Here is a 19,689-nt window from a genome sequence, read left to right as displayed (position 1 = left end):
AGGGGAAGAAGAGCACATTTCAGTACAATATAAACTTGAAGGGTTCACTTAACTGGGCTGACAAGCACTGACGGGCTGATTCTCCTCTCCATTATACAAGTTTTATGTTTGGTGACACTCCACTGGAGTTACAGAAGCATAAAACTGGTGTAAGAGTGAAGAATCAGGTCTTGAGTCTATGTAGTCCAGAACATGGTTATTATTTCATAAAAGGAGAAAAACATCAAGTTATATAGTTTGTGTGCAAGTATGTACATATTTTTAATAAAATACCTTATATTTTATGTTAGGGTTTGAACAATTTTGAATGCTTTAATTCTCAACAGAAAGTGCTCTTAGCTGTGGAAAATATTTAGAACAGTACAAATACTCTAATAGGTAATATACACTGTATTCGCTTTATTTTTGGCCCAATATAATTTTAAAAGATGCAAAAGAAAAATTTGACTTGCATAAGCCTTCACTTTACCTCTCTCTCCTTTCCACTAATGTTACTAGCAACTGTACAGTGTCATTTGCAAGGTCCTGCTCAGAACTCCATACTGCCAGGTTACTGATTACTTTTTCTAAGAGGTAACCCACAATCCACTGGGAACCCTCTGTGTCTGCACCAAATGCTGTATTAAATGGTAGACTTATCTATAAGAAAAAGAAAACAATTAAATGAGTGCATTTTATAAAAAGTCAAAATAGTAACTCATTTTCAGACTTTCACAATCCTTGCTTACTTAACATACAAAAGTTATGTTGACAAAAAGGAAAAAGTATAAGAAAAAATAGGTAGGAAACCAAACTTACCTCTCACTCTATGCCAAAAAAATGGAAACAATATCAATTTTGTTATAAAACCTTATTTTAAGTATCCTTCCATCTAACCTTCAACACCACCTTTTAAAAGAAAGATTTCCCATGTATGCAGTGTTGTTATAGCTGTGTTGGTCCCATGAATTAGAGACAAGGTTGGGACCACCTTCTGTTGGTGAGAGACAAGCTTTTGAGCTCACTCTTCTTACCTGAAGAAGAGCTCTGTATAAGCTCAAAAGCTTGTCTCTCTCACCAATAGAAGTTGGTCCAATAAAAGATATTATCTCACCTACCTTGTGTCTTTAACATTTCCCATGCACAGTTCAAGGTGGCCATGAAGGAATTCCTGCAGTTCTTCAGAACTGAAGATTCTAATACTGAGGGCTGGCCTATTCTACCTCTTAGGTCGATGTAATTTATGTTGCTCAGGGGTGTAAAAAAGACACACCCCTGAATGACGTAAGTTACGTCAACCCAAGCGCTATCCATATTGGCGCTGTGTCGGCGGGAGACGCTCTCCCGCCGACATAGCTTCCACCTCTCTCGCGGAGGTGGAGTAATTATGCCAATGGGAGAGCACTCTTCTGTCAGCATAGCATGTCTTCACAAGACGTGCTACAGCAATGCAGCTGCAATTGCTCCCTGAATTTGTTCCATTTGCTTCTTTTTATAGGGGGGGGGGGGAAGAGCGCAGAGAAGAGGATTCAAGTATATAAAAGGTTGTTACAAGGAGGAGGGAGAAAAATTGTTCTCCTTCACCTCTGAGGATAGGACAAGAAGCAATGGGCTTAAATTGCAGCAAGGGCAGTTTAGGTTGGACATTAGGAAAAACTTCCTGTCAGGGTGGTTAAGCATTCGGTCTGGAATAAATTGCCCACGGAGGTTGTGGAATCTCCATGGTTGTAGATTTTTAAGAGTAGGTTAGACAAACACCTGTCAGGGATAGTCTAGAATAGATAATACTTAATTCTGCTATGAGTGCAGGGGACTAGACTATATGACTTCTTGAGGTCCCTTCCAGTCCTACGATTCTGATTCCATATTCAAGTTCTGGTGCAATAATGTCTGACACCCTTGAAATTCCAAGTATTCAAATTTCCTGTTCTCTGCAAGAATTAAGTTTCTGAAAATTGAATCTCAGGAATTTGATAATTTTGCAAAGGGGCTCTGGACCCCTCGGTCTTGTGAGCATGTTCAATTTCAAATTCCCATCTATTTTCACGTTTCAGCACTAGTTTTCAGTAAAAGAATTTTCTCATCACCTTCAGAGACCAATATTATTACACACAAATTAAGATGGATACAAATGTTTTTTTTTTAAAAGAAGAAAATCAGTATTTGTAATTTAAATTAAATATAGATTTATTCAAATTAAATTTGAATTTGACACACTATGTTAAGGGCTAAGCTTGTACACAAAAATAACATTAAGCAATACATGTTTGCTGCCAAGTCTTAAAGAAAGTGAAACCACTGAACTGATGGAAGTTACTGGCTAAGCACCTGGAATCAGAGTCTGATGAAGTGCTAAACCAGCTCTTCTGTGGATACAGAGAGAATACTTTCTTCATTTCAGTTTATTCAACTAGTTCAGTTCAATGACTAGTTCAGAAAGTTAAGAAACTGACTGAAAAAACAGGAAAGCTTGTTTTCTTCTTCTAACCTATGAATAAAAACTAGGTGTGATAGGATGAGGTCTACAATTACTAAAATCTCAAAGGATGTAGTGACCAGAAGCAGTCAATTCAATTAACTAAACTACAGATAATATTTCCTTTGTTTAATAAATCAGTTTTAAATGCAAAACATGTTCTGATAACTTTTCTTATGTACTTAGCACATTTAAGGTTATTTTATTTAATTTTAAAAAATTAAAATGCTGTTTTTGTTCTTCATCCAAGTACAGCTTGACAGAAATCACAAGAAACAAATTAACCATCTAGTCAAAAAGAAATACATCATTCACCATTCTTATAATCAAAAACAATGTAAAAATTAAGATTCTGAGTAAATGTAAGTTAAGTTATACAATTGCTTAAATAAATGTGTATAGATATATTATATCTTCCTGGTTCACAACATTTTTTTTTTTTTAGTAAAGGCTATATTTAGTTGCAAATCAACATGTTCTAATGGTTCCCAACCAAGAAGAAGAGGAGGTTACTTACCTATAACTACAGGTTCTCCCAGATGTGTGGTCCCTATCTGTATTCCAATCATGGGTGCGCATGCGTGCCAGGTTCTGGAGCTAGAAGGTTTTCGTAGCAGTGTCCGTTGATCCGCATGTGCATCGTGTCTCCTTGTTCTCCCAGCAACGCCTCTTCAATTACCCTCTTACCACCGAGTATGCCAGCCCACAGCAAAGGGGATGGAGAGTGGGTATTGGAATAGGGACCACATATCTCAAAGAACCTCCAGTGATGGTCCCTATATGTATTCCAATTGTGGGTGAGTAGCAAGTAGTAATCAGCATGGAGATGGAAATGCAGTCTATAGAACAGCATGTTCGCAGCCGCTCCTTCAGCGATGGCCTAGCACAGTGGTCCCCAAACTTTTCAGGGTCGCGCCCCTCTTACCCCTATACATGCCCTCCACCATGGGAGGCGGGGCCGGGAGTGGGGCTATGGGACGCAGAAAAGGGTAAGGGGGCCACGGCTGGGGCTGGGAGCAGAGCCCCGGACTAAGGCTGGGGGTGGGATGGGGTGCAGGGCTGCGGCTGGGACTGGGGCAGAGCTGGGGCTGGAACAGGATGGGGTGGTGCTCCCTCCCGGCCCCCCATGGGGGCTGGCCCAAGCCCTGCTGTGAATGTTCCTTTGAGCCACCTAGGGGGGAGAGCCCCACAGTTTGGGGACAACTGGCATAGCAGGAGGTAAAAATGTGACCGAATCGCCATGTCGCTGCTTGACAGATGTCCTGCCAGGAAACGGCTGCTAGGTATGCCAAAGTGGTAACCCGTGTTTGCATAGAGTGTGCTGTAATTGTATCCAGTGGCTATACGTTGGAGTGTATGTAGCACGTCTAGATGCACCCAGAGACCCATTTCAAGAGTCATTGGGAGGAGACAGCTTGGCCTTTGGACTGGTCTGCAATTGGTACAAACAGCTTCGGTGATGCCCGAAAGGCGCGGGTCCTCTGGAGATAAAAGGCTAAGGCATGGCGGATAGTGAGGGAGTGAAGGGTAGCGTCTGCATTGGAGCCGTATGGCTTCGGACAGAAGACAGGGAGGTGAATGAACTGATTAAAGTGGAACTCCAACGCCACCTTCGTGAGGAAGTTAGGGTGCAGTCGCATGGAGACTATGTCCTTCTGAGGGCAGTTCTATATTACTGGTTAAGTCATCTAACTTACGTCGCTCAGGGGTGGGAAAAAGCCCCCTTCCCCAAGCAATGCAAGTTTTGCGCTGTCCACACCAGCGCTATGTCAGCGGGAGATGCTCTCCCGCTGATGCAGCTTACACTTCTCACTGAGGTGGAGTATTTATGCCAATGGGAGAGCACTCTCCTGTCAGCATAGCGCATCTTCACCAGACACACTGCAGCTGCGCCGATGCAGCACTGTAGTGTAGATGTGCCCTGAAACACAGTGTGGGGGGGGGGGGAGGGAGGGAGGATGTCAGCCATCATGGTTGCCAGTATGCTGACTCGTCAAGCGAAGGTAATGATAACCAAGAAGATTATCTTCATAGAGAGATGAGAGAGGGAGCATGTTTCCAGCAGTTTGAAAGAGGGCTTTGTGAGAGCAGATAGGACTAGATTAAGATCCCATGGATCAAACGGATGGTGGTAGGAGGGATAAATACTGAGGCGCCATCCACTGGAGGGAGGAAGGCACTAAGAGCTGCCAGATGGACTCGGAGAGAGTTGATGGTGAGGCTCAGCATCTTGATCTTGAGTAGGTAATTGAGGATGATGGGAATGGAAATCTCACCAAGATGGTGGTGATGGCAGTAACACCAAGCGGTGAAACATTTCTATTTAGCCTGGTAGCGTGCCATGGTGGATGCCCTCCTGCTTGGAGTAAGGATGTGGCATACTGTGGTAGAGCATGCTTTGTCTAGCCTCAAGCTCCATCCAAAAACTAGGCCATAAGGTGAAGTGGGTTCGGGTTGGGATGCCGGACTCGCCCGATGTTGGATGAGGAGGTCTAAGAGAGTTCGGCAGCAGAGAGGTGCTCAGGTGGAAAATCTGAGGTCATCTGGGAACCAAACCTGGCGTGGCCAATACGGGGCTATGCAGATGACAGTAGCATGGTCTCGTTGAATCTTGCAGAGGACTTGTAGTAGGAGGGGAATAGGGGGAAAGGCGTAGCAGAGGTCTCCAGTCCAGGACAGGAGAAGTGTGTCACTTTAGGAGTCCTAGCCCAGGTCTCCCCTGAAGCAATAGACAGGCAAGTGGCGAAAAAAATCCCAGCGAGAGGTGCCCCGGATTCAGAATAGGTAATGGAGAGCAGGGTCATGCAGCTCCCATGGAATTTTGAGTGCCTGGCAGTTACATAGCCTGGAGCATGATATGATGGTTGATGCACTAGTTCCACAGGTGTATTGACTCTGCACAGAGGGATGGAGACCAGGCACCCCCTTGTTTGTTGATGTAGGTGACTAGATGCTATATTGTCTGAGAGGAGCTGCATATGCTGTGATTGGATCAGAAAAAGAAATGCCTGGAAGGCTAGGCAAGCTGCTCAGAGCTCCAGAACGTTGATGTAGAGCCTGGCCTCTTGCGGTGTCCAAATACCCTGGGCTGTGTGTTGGAGGAGGTGCTCCCCCCAGCCCGCAAGGGAGGCATCTGTTGCGATGGTGGCCTGTGGGGTGGGGGTGGTGAAGGGGCTACTGACTATGACATTGGACGGGTCGGTCCACTAGGTGAGGGAGGCCAGAACTGTCCGAGAAACCACAACCCTGGCCATCACATGATCTCCGTGGGGTCTGTACATGGAGAGGAGCAAGAATTGTAGGCAACACATGTGTAGATCTGCATGTGGTGTCACATAAGTGCAGGCCGCCATATGGCAGAGGATGGAGAGGCAATGGCATACTATGATGCAAGAGGCGCAGCGGAGGGTCGTCACTAGGGCTGTCAGCATTGAAGAGGTCCGGTGGAAGGAAGGCACGAACCACAATTGAGTCGAGCAGCATGCCCATAAAGTTGATAGTCTGCGTAGGGAAGAGCACGGACTCCTCCTCATTGATGCAGACGCCTAGAGAGGCCAGGAGAGCATGAAGAGTGGAGATGGCAGAGCTAAGCTCCTGTCGGGAGAGCATGACAAGGAGCCAGTCATCAAAGTAGGGGCATACCGAGTAGCCAAGGCAGCACACGTGAGCCACCACAACCACGAAGACCTTCATGAAGACTCACATAGCTGTCACGAATCCAAAGGGGAGGACTCAGAATTGATAGTGGTGTTGCCCCATCAAGAAACAAAGGAATATCCAGTGGCCCAGGTGTACGTCGATGTGGAAGTATGCATCACTCATGTCAAGGGCTGCAAACCAGGCCTCGGGGGGGAAGGGAGGGGATAATAGAAGCCAGCATCACCATATGGAACTAGGATTTTTGGATAAAGGTATTTAGTAGGTGAAGGTCGAGAATGGGGCAGCGCTCTCTGTCCTTTTTGGAATAAGGATGTATGGGGAGTATAAGCCTCTGCCTAGTAAGGAGGTGCCATGGGCTCTATGGCACCCTTCAGGAGAAGGGAATCGACCTTGTGTTGTAGAAGGCATTGATGGGGAGGGTTCTGCAGGGGGAATGAAAAATTCTATGGCGTATTCTTAGTGGATAATCTCCAGTACCCAATGATCCATGGTGATCTTGCCCCAATTGTGGGCAAATAGGGCAAGGCAGGCCCCAAAGATGACGTGTGGGGCCGCGGGTGGCAATGGGGAGAGTTTGCAGCTCTTGACCAACACGTCAAAACTATACCCTGGGTTGTTTTGGGGTGAGAACTGAGGAAGTGGTTGCAGCAGAGGTGGTGCGACCGGTGGTGCCGGCATGGGGGTTCCTGGTGCCACTGGTAGTACGACAAGTAGGGTGCATACAGCTTCCTCTGGAGAGGAGGAAGCAGTTGTGGGGAACAACAATACTGGCTCAACCTCCGCCTCGGAGCCCGACGGTACCAGCAAAGGAGCCGGGGCAGATTGGTACGAGGCCTGGGAGAGAGAGTCCCAGGGTAGCCAATGGGGCCAAAGAGTAGAGAGCTGGGTGTGCAGCGGGCCTGAGGGATATCGGTGCCACACCACCAAGGCCAGGTCGTAAGCAGGAGGTTCAGGTGGGCAGGTGGTAGTGAGAGTCAGACCTGCGCCTAAATATCAGAGAAAAGATTGGCTCTGGTTCAGAAAAGCCCTCAGAATCTGAAGATGCCTCTGGAAATGGGGGAACAGACTGTGCGGCCAGAGCACGGTGCAGCACTGGCCCTCTCCAGCAGGTGCAGCACTGGCTCATCCACCACAGTGGGCACCGCACAGATGAGTGATGGGCCAGAGAGCAGCGATGAAGGTGGGTTGGGCAGTTCCAGCTCTTCCGAGGAGAGAAGGGGCTTCAGACAGCCAGGGGTCCATGCAGCATCCCTGGTGGCAGCGGAAGACTGCGGTGGAGTCCGCACAGCTAGTTGCACCGAAGGTCATAGAAGCGACTGGGGGGGATGGGCAGTGAGTGTGCAGGAGACGGCACGGAGCGGGCCACTGATGGTGTCGCCGGATCAGTTTTCTTCTTTGCCTTATCCTCAAGGCAGGGAAGCTTTGGTGCCGGTGCAGTGGGGTCGGCACGCGACTTCTCACCCAACCTGGCTCAGCTTGGGGAGGAAAGGCTGTGCTTAGAAGCAGCCCTCGACAGGGACTTGCTTCTGTGCCTAGGAGAGGGCTTCCTAATCTCATGACTGGAACTGTCAGGTCCGAAGCAAGGGAAGTGCTGGCGTGGGTGCTCTCCGCCGGTTCGGATGGTCCCAGATCCAAGTGGGCATGCAGCCTCATGGCCTCCTCCATGAGGTGCTTTCTCAGGCAAAGTTGTCACGCCTCTCGAGTCCATGGCAGGAAAGCCTTACTGATGGCACAGCGATACAGACTTCCCCGAAACAGAAAAGACAGCATTGGTGCTCATCATTCACAGAGAACAAGCAAGGGCAGGAAACACAGTTCTTAAACTGCAGATTGTGGGGCATAGTCCCCAGGAGGGACCCTGTAGGACCCCAACCAGGAAAACTATCACTAATGAACTATCACAACTATATAAAACGATGGGAAACTATCTACACTACAAAAACAACAAAGTAATACTATATACAGGATGAGTAAAGGCTATGTTAGTGTAAAGACGAAGATCGCAGAGGACCAGGGATTCTGACTCCAGCCATGCGGCAGTAAGAGGGAACTGAAGAGGTGTCAACCAACACAGCCTATCATAACTTGTGCAAGGAGCATGAGGAAGCGCACTGCGCATGTGCAGGTCAATGGACATTGCTCCGAAAACCTTCCAGCTCCAGCACATAGCACGTATGCACTTCATCAATCAGAGAAGAATCAGTCTTTCTTTACAAAAATAACTAAAAAATACAAACTATTAAAGACTAAGAAGGAGCCTTCAGTATCCCAAATTACACTAAGGATGATCCTCTGAGTATTTTAATATCCCTGATTATTTCAGCAATAGAAACTATAAAAATGCAGTCACTATGTCCTCCTTAGTCAATGCAGGCCAGCGAGTCTTCTACTATTGATCTGTAGTTCAATTGTGTCGGCAGGCTCCAATCAGCATTAGAGCTCCATTGTGTTTGTCCTGTTCAAACAACATATAAGACTGTCCATGCCACAAGGACTGCCAATGAAATAATGGGTGAGGTAATATCTTTTATTGAACCAACTTCTGCTGGTAAGAGAGACCTGAAAAAGAGCTCCGTGTAAGCTCGAAAGCTTGTCTTTCTCACCAACAAAAGTTGGTCCAATAAAAGATATTACCTCACCCACCTTGCCTCTCTAATATCCTGGAACCAACACAGCTACAACTACAATGCATTCTGAAATACTAACAACGTGGACATGGGAATGGAACATAATGGAGTGGGGAGGGCGAAAAAATGATTAACAGGAACACAAGTTCACACAATTTGGACTCTTCTTAGGTTCTGGGGGTCCCTCCCCATCTCTGCTTTTTAAAAATATCCAACTTTAAAGAAGAAATATTAATTAATCTCTACCAGGCCACCTGCCTAGCCATTATCATTAGGCCATGTACCGTGACTATTACAGTGGAGATTAATCTCAAGAAGAGATTTGAAGACGGTATTGGCTCAGATAGCTTATTCGGAGAAGATATTCCACCAAGTGACAGCATGGAGGATGTATATCTGCTATATCAAAGCCTACAAAATGGCATTTAAAAATCACAAAAGGTATTTGTAAGTTATGAGTGTTGCTATTTCCGCTTAGCAAAAAAAATTAAATAGAAAACACTCATTTTTCAGGCTATGACTATATACACTAAATTCAAAAACAAACTACAGCTAATGTTATAAATGTCGGCAACTGGAGGTTTAAAAACTCTAACATCCACTTTCATAAAGTGGAGTTAGTGTTATATTCTCTACAGTCCATTAATGCAATCAAAATTGCAGTTAAAGTCTTACCTGGTCATACAGTTTTTCATCCACTAGGAGATAGGTCTTTGCCCAACGCTTAAGAAACCATACAATATCTTTTCCCATTTGTGGACTCAGAAGGTGTGTTAGATCCGCCCTTATTGCTCGAGATTCTACTTCTGAAACTCTTAGAATAGCAGATAATAACCTGCAGATATGAAGTATAATTAAGATACTTGACTTTGGGTTTTGGTGGATTTGTATCTTTTGGGGTTTTAGCAGGGTCAATTACCCAAGCAGGGTGGCCTGGCCACACCAAAGATTTCCATTCTTCATGGAATGGGGTGGAAGAAGCAATACATCAACAAGTATTTCCTCTCTCTACTGATGGAGTGTAAGCACCCTCAGGATATTCTCTCTTTACACATGGATGGTGGGATGGGACAGAGATGCTAGAATATCCTAGTCAAGTCCAAGAGAATGCATTTGAAATTGGACTCTGAAATCACTGCAGCAGGAAGAATTCTCTCCAGTGCTCTGACATCAGGGGAAATGGGAAATATTCCAATTGGAACACTGCCTAGAGGACTTAAAAAGCTTTTATTGAGACATCGGTATTTCCCCACTCCCTTGCATTATTACCTCTAAACTTTGGACAGTCTCAGGAGTGCCTTTTGGAGCATGTGCAAACTAAATCAAATACTGAAACTGTAAATTATCTCACTATTTTTGTTACTGTACAGTGTATATACTTCCTCCCCCTCAACCATATCCCTGATAGACCCTAGCGACTCTCTTAATTTAGAACAGATTTTATTCCCTACTCCACTGGACACACACAATTGGACAGTATTGCTTCTTTTTTTGCCAGCTAGAGGGAGGGGTCATCAAAGAGCAACATAAAGGTACTCCTTTACCTTTCAAGGACAAAGTATAATGCTTCTACATCATTTCTAGACCTGTCAATCCAGGGACCAAATGAATGGGAATGAAAAGCCATCTCTAGCCTCCTACAGTAGATTAAGGCTGGCATGAGACAGACACAGAAAAGTAATTTTAACCCTGGGTGAAGTAACTTCCACATCCATTAGTGTGCCACATGATCCCCTTAATTTGAACCCTCAAACTCTGAGACTCTGCTCTGAGCCATCATTTTTCTTTCTTCTTTCTTCTTTCTGCATTAATCCCATCAAACGGGGTCAGTGCTGAGTCCTCTCCCTCCAAAGTGCTTTGTTCAATGCCATATCCTCTATCACAACACATGTTAACATGTCTTCCTTTATGAAATTCCACTACTTCTTCTTGGGCCGGCCTCTGTCTTTTTCCTTCAGTCTTGATCTGTTGGGATTCTCTTATCCTCATACCTATCAGGACTGTACTTTACATGACCAAACCATCTGAGCCTGCACTCCCTCATTTTTTTGTTTATGGGTCTTACTTTGAGCATATCTTTAACATACACATTCCTCGTGTGGTCTTTCTTCTGACTCCAGTCATCCATCTTAACATCTGCATTTCTGTACAACGGATCATTTGCTCATGTTTCTTCTTTGTTGCCCAACACTGAGCACCATACACATCACTCTTCTTCCCAAAAAGGATGGAAGTCCCTTCTGAACCCCTCACACTGGTCCTTAAAATAGGCCAGTAACTGAGTGTCTGAGCGACAGCATTCTTTCCCCACTGAAGGCCAACAGAGCTGCTTCTGGAGCAATCCCAGGGACCAACAGTTCATGACAGAAGCAGACAGACCCATTTAATACTTTGGAATGCTTGGCAAATGGTCATTTTGTTTATGCACGCTGTAGAAGGCAGTATGCAATTCATCTATATAGTCTTATCTGGAGATTTTAATTCAGTGATGTTTCAAACATTTAGTCTCATATGTTCAAAAAAGAAACACCATTTATTTTGATTCTTGATATTTGCTGGCAAAAGACATTTGTTTCTACAAAGATGTTTCTCCGTCTCTACTGCAAATCAAATTCTGCATTTCTCTCCAGGAACTTGCTCCACCTTCCCCTGATGACTCCCTACTGACCTGTCTGCTTACTCTAGCTCTCTACTCTTGGGACTCTTCTGAGTCTCTCACATTTTGGAGTTAGAGGAGTAATCACTTTTATTTGTCTTGCCCCATCTTCAATACTTTCCAATCCTACCTTTTCCCATGCCACTAAGTCACCTTTAGCTTAAAATTTCACCTTAAGACTGTTACTTTAACCTACAATTGATTTAATCCTTCCTACCTTTTCTTTCCTACCTTTATAGCATTACCTTATTATCCCTGTACTATAACCAATCTGACAGAACATCTACTTAAAAGATCTCTTTTCCTTTCCCATATTCAACGTTCATGCATTGTTTCCCTTTTTCCTACATGCATGAGACCATCAATATTCAAGTTTTATCTTCTATCTACCTATATAAATTTGTTTGAGATACTATGAATGGAAGTTGCTATAGACTGTGTTGTATTCTTACCTAATTACAGAATCAGTTCTGTTGTACCCTGGGATGGAAGAGGCCTTTTCTCCTGGAGATCCCAGGATCTGAAGTGTTGTATTGATGTCAACCTCAGTTGAATGCTTAATGGAATATTCCATTACTTCTGGAGGTATTAATGGAGTCTCTCCCTGAGTATCATTAGCTAAGAGGTAGCCTAAAGTTGAGGGGGAGAGAGAGAGCGAGAGAGAGAAAGTGACCAAGTTTTTTGCCCTAGATTAAGTTTTTGCATTTTAGGACTTTGCTTTTTAAGTCTATTGGCTTTACAACAGATGTTAAATGGCACTGAAATCAATCCTGACTAACCATGCTAAATATATCTCTTCATCAATTATGTATTTCAGTTCTGTGTGTATAGATGAGAGAAGAGATCCTAAAATTGTAACAGGAAGCTAAAGATGAAAAGTAATCCCTGAATAAACAAAATACAGAACACATGCTTGCTTCACCTGCATATACCAGAACCGATGCCTCTGTAGAATAATAAATTTTTACACGACATTTCTAATAGCTTTCTTTCTGCAGCCATGTGATAAAATGTCTTCATTTTACAGTTCTGACTCATCAATCTAAATTGAGATTGCTAACAATCCAAGCCTCTTAGCAGCTTTCAAAAGAATGCCAAACAAATTTACCACAAAAAAAGGTTTCCTTCTTTCCATAGCAAGTCTAGCTCAGGTAGAAGAAAGTATTTAAAAGTACAATAGTCTGATGTCCAGGACAGGCAATATTCATTCCTGGTCTAGTGACAACTGTAATATCCAATGTATCATAACTCACCAGAACTAGAAATAAAAACTTTATTCCATAGGGGATAATGGTATGGCTAGTAAACTGTATACCATATTTGCATCAAGATCTGGTAATCACTAAGACATCAGACATTCAAAAATCATAAAGCCCTGTTTTATTAAACATCTTAAAAGACGTACATGTTTATTCCAATATTTCTGCCACTGTGGCATGGGCATAGTAACTAAGGCAATTTGGTTTTATGAATCAAAATAAAAGATAGTACCAATAAAAAGTTTGAAACTTAAAAATGTTTCAAAAATAAATTGCCCTAAAATGTAGCAAAATATGTATGGTGCTGTGTGGTTGCATCAATGTTTTATTGACACTCTATTTGGGATGATCTGCATAACTCAGTCAGGTCTTTGTCACGCCTTAGTAACATGGCCATCATAAACTCATGCCAGTAAGTTCTTCATGCCATTACATACGTCAGATATTCTCTATTTATGATCTTTCACTGTTAGCAAGCTACCTGAATATGGTGACTGACTATACTTAAGAACAAACAGGTCAAAGTGTATGACAAAATCAGTACAAGCACAAAAAGTAAGATGTCTTCTGTTAACATTTTTCTAAGCATCTTTATAAGAAACAAATTATTTCTATCAAAATTAACATAAGGAAATAAGAAAAAGACAAAGTAACCCAGTATTGTTGAAGGGCAAATGATACGTTTGCCTCTAGTTTGTGAAGCGTCTATATGAAATGAAAGATAATGAGCGCATACAAATCAATTACAAGGATGAGACATATGGGCTGATAGACGCATTGCAATTTTGGCTGAGGAGCTCCAGTTTCAGATGCAGTATACCAATATTTTATGTGTTTAACACTTTCCACTAACCTGTGACTAAAATAAGCCAATGAATATCCTCATACAGGTCATCAAGCACTTTATTGTCAATTGACCCTGATCCTGGTGAGGCAAGTAACTGCTGCTGATGTCTTTGTAACTGACCATGGAGCCTTGTCACTCTGTCTTCTAATAAACTGAAGAAAAACAATGAGCAAATAATTTATGTAATGACTACATAAAGTTAAGTATCAGGGGGTAAAAATAAATAACATTAACATAAATTAAGGTTATATTAAAGAATTAAATTCTGCTTAACATGAGATTCTTTTGTTTTAATCATCTGACTAAAGTACAGTACACTTTTATAATTATATCTTGTACCTTGTAAGAAGAGGTATACAGTGTTCTGCAGCAATTCTTCCTAGCATGCCTACACTGGCCAGCTGGTCAGAGAACTGGTCTCGATCATCTTCCTGCAGTTCGCTTATTTCTTCTTCCTCCCGAGAGGCTACACCATTGGCAGTCTGATGTGATTTTAAATAAGTTAAAAGTCATCAATCAATGTATATTATACAAGATATCTACTGTGTTAAGAATATCACACTATGATTTTTTTTTCTTCTTTGCACTTTTCTACATGCTATTCAATTTTTTGGTGTTGCAGATGGAAAGTCAGAAATGTAAGTTTAAGTTTAATAAAATATATGTAGAAGAATTAAGAAAGGAGTTGGTAACTTAATGCCCATGGTTTTCTGGAATCAGGAGTGGGACTACGTCTTACCTCTGAAACAATCACCAAACTCTGAACTCAAATCTCTTATAAATCCAGATATTAAATGAGACTATTTCTAATAAATGGAGGAATTACAGACTGGCCACTGGATGCCAGTGACAGACAAAACATGATAGGAGAAGCAGAAGGAGAAAAAAAATAGGAGGAAAAAAATCCCACCCTGTCTCCCAAACTTTTCTATCTGAATCAGGAGCTCAAACAAAATGCAACCTATGATAGGCCAAGTGAAAATGGCTTTAGGTGCATTTGGCTGACCCTACTGATCACACAGAACAGGCTCAGCCAATCAAGGACAGAGGCAAAATATACAGTTTGTTCTCAAGGCCTAGCTTTAAGCTTGAAATACGTCACCAACATACCAATAAAATTTGCAATAGACAAACTGAGCAAAGAGATTCTAAAATTCAAACACATCACTACTGGCTTGCAGATACACTAGTTTAGACACTAATCAAGACTGAATTACTACATTTGCTATTTGAGTCACACACACACACAAGAGACCAGGAACGAATATTTTAAGCTATGAAAACACTGAAGCTGGATATTTTGTTTGCCAACTTCATACACAAGTAATGACAGACAACGTTGCCAATTCTAGAGATTTTATTGTGAGTCCTACCATGTTTGGTGTTTTAAAATCCTAGCTCCTGGAGTCTTGTTATTACATAAAAATCAGAGCTTTCATTAAGGAAAAGAAAAGTTTCCAGCCCTCATTGTTTACAGAGTAAAGGTTGAAAAAGTGAACACTAAAAGCTCAAAAAATCAGAAGGGAAATAAGAACCACCTTAAATTTTTTTTTTTTTTTTTTTTTTTTAAATCGCATGATTTTTAGTAAATCTCTATTTTTGAAAACTTGGGTTGGCAATATTGCAAAGACCCCTTGAGTAACATCATGACTTATTTCCAAGAACAAATACACTACATTTCTGGGAAAAATGGATTTCAGTGTTAACTGGAAAGTTAAGTATGAAATTGCAGTAGTCGATAAGAAAGAGAGAAGATTGTGTGTCAGAGAAAAATATCTTTTTGCTGTCATTCTAGAAAGGAGCTGGGAAACTGAATCCAAATCTTAAGTCCTCCCAAAGTGCTTTTAAATGCCTCTTTTCTTTATCTAAACTGGCAAATAATTCTCTTTTGGCCACTTCAAAGTTGCAGCTGCTTATTGAAGAGTGCTTTCCTATTTGAAAGTTCCAGCCACTGCTTTGATATTGAACAAGCAGCATTCTGAAATGCCAGCTGTGGCTTTTAAAAGGTTATTCATGGGATAAACGACTTATCTCACAGAAGGACATGAATTAACCTGTGTATACAAGTTATGTCAAGACTGTCTGTTATGAATTCAAGGTCTCTTGTAAAATATTCTTCTCTATACTGACACTCTTACCACCATCTGTTATGTATCAAGAGAACCGAAGTAGGTTTATATGGTATTTTTCGGAAGTGAGGTATCTCAAAGCCCTTTAAATACCATTAAGTTCGATACCATTGATAAAATTACTGTATAAAAATTGGGCAATCATTAATATACTCAAGATTTACATTCAACAGTCTACATCAGAACCTGTTTTAAGAGACAGAATGTTGGGATGGATAACAGTTATTTTCTTTTTCCTGTGAAAATGCCATGGAATGTTTAAAATTTCCTCCTGGGCAGCTACCCTAGAAAGGCTGTATGGACCCTGGTTTACCATTTTATCCAAAAGGACCATCTCTCTACAAATGCAGTTTCTCCTAGTCTGAGCCCACAGTCCTACTGTGTATCTAATAAGTTTACACATATAAAATACAAGGGGACAACTAAATAAGAATTTGGCGGTTAAGTACAGAGAGAATTAACAAGCACACTATCAGGTTTATAATTCCACTGAAGAGTTTTTGGTTTAATCATAATTCCCCCCCAAAAGGTAGTAATTTGTTTTGTCACTAGACCCAAAGATGGAAGGATAGGAGGCAAACAAATTTTTCAATTATGGGGCTATTTTATATATTTAATAGAGCCAAGGTTTTTAAAGCATTCTCCAACACCGCTCTCCCCTTATTTTCTCTTTAAGAGGAGAGAAAAAGGCTGTTGAAGAACCCTCTCCTGTGTCAAACTCAGCACAGTGTAACTGCTAAACATGTTTTTTCCTCACTACTGCAGACCATCTAAAAAAATTTCTGTTACCTCCTTTAATAGTTACTTAAGTAGTGTATATCTAAGAAATGTTTAATTACTGTATACCAGGGATCGGCAACCTTTGGCACGCGGCCCACCAGGGTAAGCACTCTGGCGGGCCAGACCTGTTTGTTTACCTGCCGCGTCCACAGGTTTGGCCGATCGCGGCTCCCACTGGCCATGGTTCACCACTCCAGGCCAATAGGGACGGCGGGAAGCGGCAGCCAGCACATCCCTCGGCCCGCACTGCTTCCCGCAGCCAGGAGCGCCACCAGCTTTTCTGCCGCCCTAGGCGGCAGAAGGTCCCGCCCCGAAATGCCACCCCCCACAGAGGCGGCGGAAGGTCCCGCCGCCAACATACCGCTGCGGTCGCCATCCCCCAAATTGTAGCGCCCTAGGCAACTGCATAGGTCGCCTAATGGGTTGCGCCGGCCCTGCCCGCAGCCCCCATTGGCCTGGAGTGGCAAACCGCGGCCAGTGGGAGCCGCGATTGGCCAAACCTGCAGACGCGGCAGGTAAACAAACTGGCCCGGCCCGCCAGGGTGCTTACCCTGGCGGGCCGCGGGCCAAAGGTTGCCGATCCCTGCTCTATACACTAACAGAGTGCTTATTATTACCCCAAGAACCTCAAATTAAGAACTTACCAAATTCCTTGTACCATCAGGAGCAGCTAGGTGGCACTGAATATAAGAATTAAAAACCTGAACAGCATGTTGGGTAAAGAAGCCTTTGTGGAAATGTTTGTCATCTTGTACCAAGGTAAGCCAGGATTCCAGCAATTTATCATATGCCTCCATGTATACCATGTCATCTTTGTCAAGCTGTAAGAAAAAGATTATTACCAAACTAAACAAAGCAAAACAAACCAAAATTGCATTAGTAATCATAAATCTTTAACAGATATTCTACACATTTTTATAAACAATTAATATAAAAATCTGAGCTGCATTCAGTTACAACTACACCTCTACTCCGATATAACGCGACCCGATATAACACGAATTCGGATATAACGCGGTAAAGCAGCGCTCCGGGGGGGGTGGGACTGCACATTCCGGCGGATCAAAGTAAGTTCGATATAACGTGGTTTCACCTAGAACGCAGTAAGATTTTTTGGCTCCCGAGGACAGCGTTATATCGGGGTAGAGGTGTACTATAAAAGATACACATAAGAATTCAAATGGATTCCCTGAAGTGATATCACATAACAAGGGCCAGCAAGTTTTCATGCCGGCTAAACTTTTTAAAAAACTGGCACTCTAAAAAACAAAAATAAAGTTAAGAAGATTCTTCCCTGCACCTAAAAGTTTAACACCAAAATCCTCTTCCCAAATTACAACTTTAAAATACTTATGATTTAGATCAAAATGTTCAAACCTGGGTGCCTAAAGATAGGCACATAAATAAGTAACCTGATTTTCAAAGGCGCTGTGCACTCACAGCTCCTCTTGATACCCATATTATATTATAATACATAAAATATAAAATATATTATAATTACACACATATACTTAAGGCTCGTGGAAGTCGTGGACTCCATGACTTTCCACTACGTTTGTGACTTCCACAAACGTAGCGGAAAGTCTGCAGCGGCTGGTGCATCTGACCCCAGGGCCAGCTGCTCGGGCACTCCGTGGCCAGCCACAATGGCCGCTGCTCGGACAGCCCTGGGCAACTGGCCCCAAGGACCGCCTGAGCAGCAGCTGTCCCGGGGGCAGCCGGAGCGGCGACCCCGGATGCCGCTGGAGGAGTGCTTCCCAGGGGCCTTGGAGCAGGGGGTCCCCTAGAGCAGCGGAGCCCCATGAGCAGAGATTTAGTTACCATGGATATTTATAGTAAAAAAGTCATGGACAGGTCACAGGCCGTGAATTTTTGTTTATTGCCCGTGATCTGTCCATGACTTTTACTAAAAATATCCATGACTAAATCTTAGCCATATATATATATAATCACTTTTTTTTTTAAAAAGAAAGAGACAAGAAGGTGAAAGAATCCTCTATTCTGGGGAGAAGCACTATTAGGATTTGAATCTTCACAGTACACAATTACAGGTAAACAATTTTTTTTTATGATAATTCAAAACAGGTCATCAATCTTGGAGACTAAAAATGGCAGGGATCATTCCACAAAACCACACACACAATAGACAACTGAAAGTGCAGGTAATATGAACATATATTTGAGAGTAACATTCAAAATACTTGAGCGGAGGTTACTGTTTACAATTATACACACAAAAGAATAAGATGCCACAGAATGGAAGGAGAATAAAGGGCCTCAAAATGAAGTTACTACACAGCAGGACAGATGAGGAGCCCTTGTCCGAAAAGTTTCTTTAACACTATTTGACCAATTAGTGACTATCCTGAGGCAGAATTTAAACAATAATTTTTAGTAAATATATCCAAATGTCACACAGCTTTCTTGCTAAAGTCCAGTTGGAAAAACATTGTAAGTGTACTACTGCAAGACCTGCCTTTTAATAAATGGTCCTTATCAGGACTTTTGAACAGGAGGCCTACCATGATATAATAATTTGGTACAGTAGAACATAATGAATTGATGTCTTCATAAATAAAAAGTGAGTGACTATGACCTTAAGTCTGCTCCAGATAAAAAGCTTAGTGACCTTTTAACAGCAGGCTTGTAGTGAAAGTCCTCACTGTGATGGACATGTGGGGAAAGGGAAAAAAAGGTTGGGATGACAAATCAAGATCGAAACATTTTAAGACACTTTTTCAGCACCATACTATCTTCAAGGTGATCGTATTTTCAAAATCAAAAACCAGGACATTCATAGATGCAACCATAGAAAGGGGGGTTGGGGGAAGAAGGGGAGGAAGAAGAATTTTATTCAACATAAAAAAGACAAAATTGGGAGACAGACAGCATAGTAAACCAGGGCTGGCCAAAGGCAAATTTCTATCCTCATCGCACATTATATCCTTTCCTTTTAAAGTAATTTTTAAAACCTGGTTACTTATTGCATCATTGTGCATTTACCTTTTCTATTATGTAAAAACTTGTTAAAATTTACTATGTTTCCCTTGCATTAGTTCTTTTTACTAAGGCCTTGTCTACACTGCCACTTTACAGCGCTGCAACTTTCTCGCTCGGGTGTGTGAAAAAACACCCCCGAGCACTGCAAGTTTCAGCGCTGTAAAGTGGCAGTGCAGACAGTGCACCAGCGCTGGTAGCCACGCTCCCAGCACTGGTAGCTACTCCCCTCGTGGGGGTGGTTTTTTTTTTTTTTAAATAGCGCTGGGAGAGCTCTCT

At 42.6% G+C, this 19,689-nt stretch overlaps 1 protein-coding gene across 2 annotated transcripts in view; it reads right to left on the bottom strand.

Moving 5' to 3' along the window:
• Positions 1–19,689, bottom strand: part of XPO4 (exportin 4) — a 147,576-nt gene that overhangs the window by 30,987 nt on the left and 96,900 nt on the right. For both annotated transcript variants that reach the window (XM_065415784.1, XM_065415791.1), the window contains exons 10-15: positions 17,058–17,234; positions 13,844–13,986; positions 13,511–13,656; positions 11,851–12,028; positions 9,418–9,577; positions 470–639 (exon numbers count right to left, since the gene is read on the bottom strand). In XM_065415784.1, coding sequence (XP_065271856.1) covers positions 470–639; positions 9,418–9,577; positions 11,851–12,028; positions 13,511–13,656; positions 13,844–13,986; positions 17,058–17,234 — 974 coding nt within the window. The remainder of the gene's footprint in view (positions 1–469; positions 640–9,417; positions 9,578–11,850; positions 12,029–13,510; positions 13,657–13,843; positions 13,987–17,057; positions 17,235–19,689) is intronic.

Source organism: Emys orbicularis, chromosome 1 (genome assembly GCF_028017835.1).
Source record: "Emys orbicularis isolate rEmyOrb1 chromosome 1, rEmyOrb1.hap1, whole genome shotgun sequence".
NCBI classification, from domain to species: Eukaryota; Metazoa; Chordata; order Testudines; family Emydidae; genus Emys; species Emys orbicularis.
Note: the sequence above shows the minus strand (reverse complement) of the source record. Positions and strands in the feature narration are given on the sequence as shown.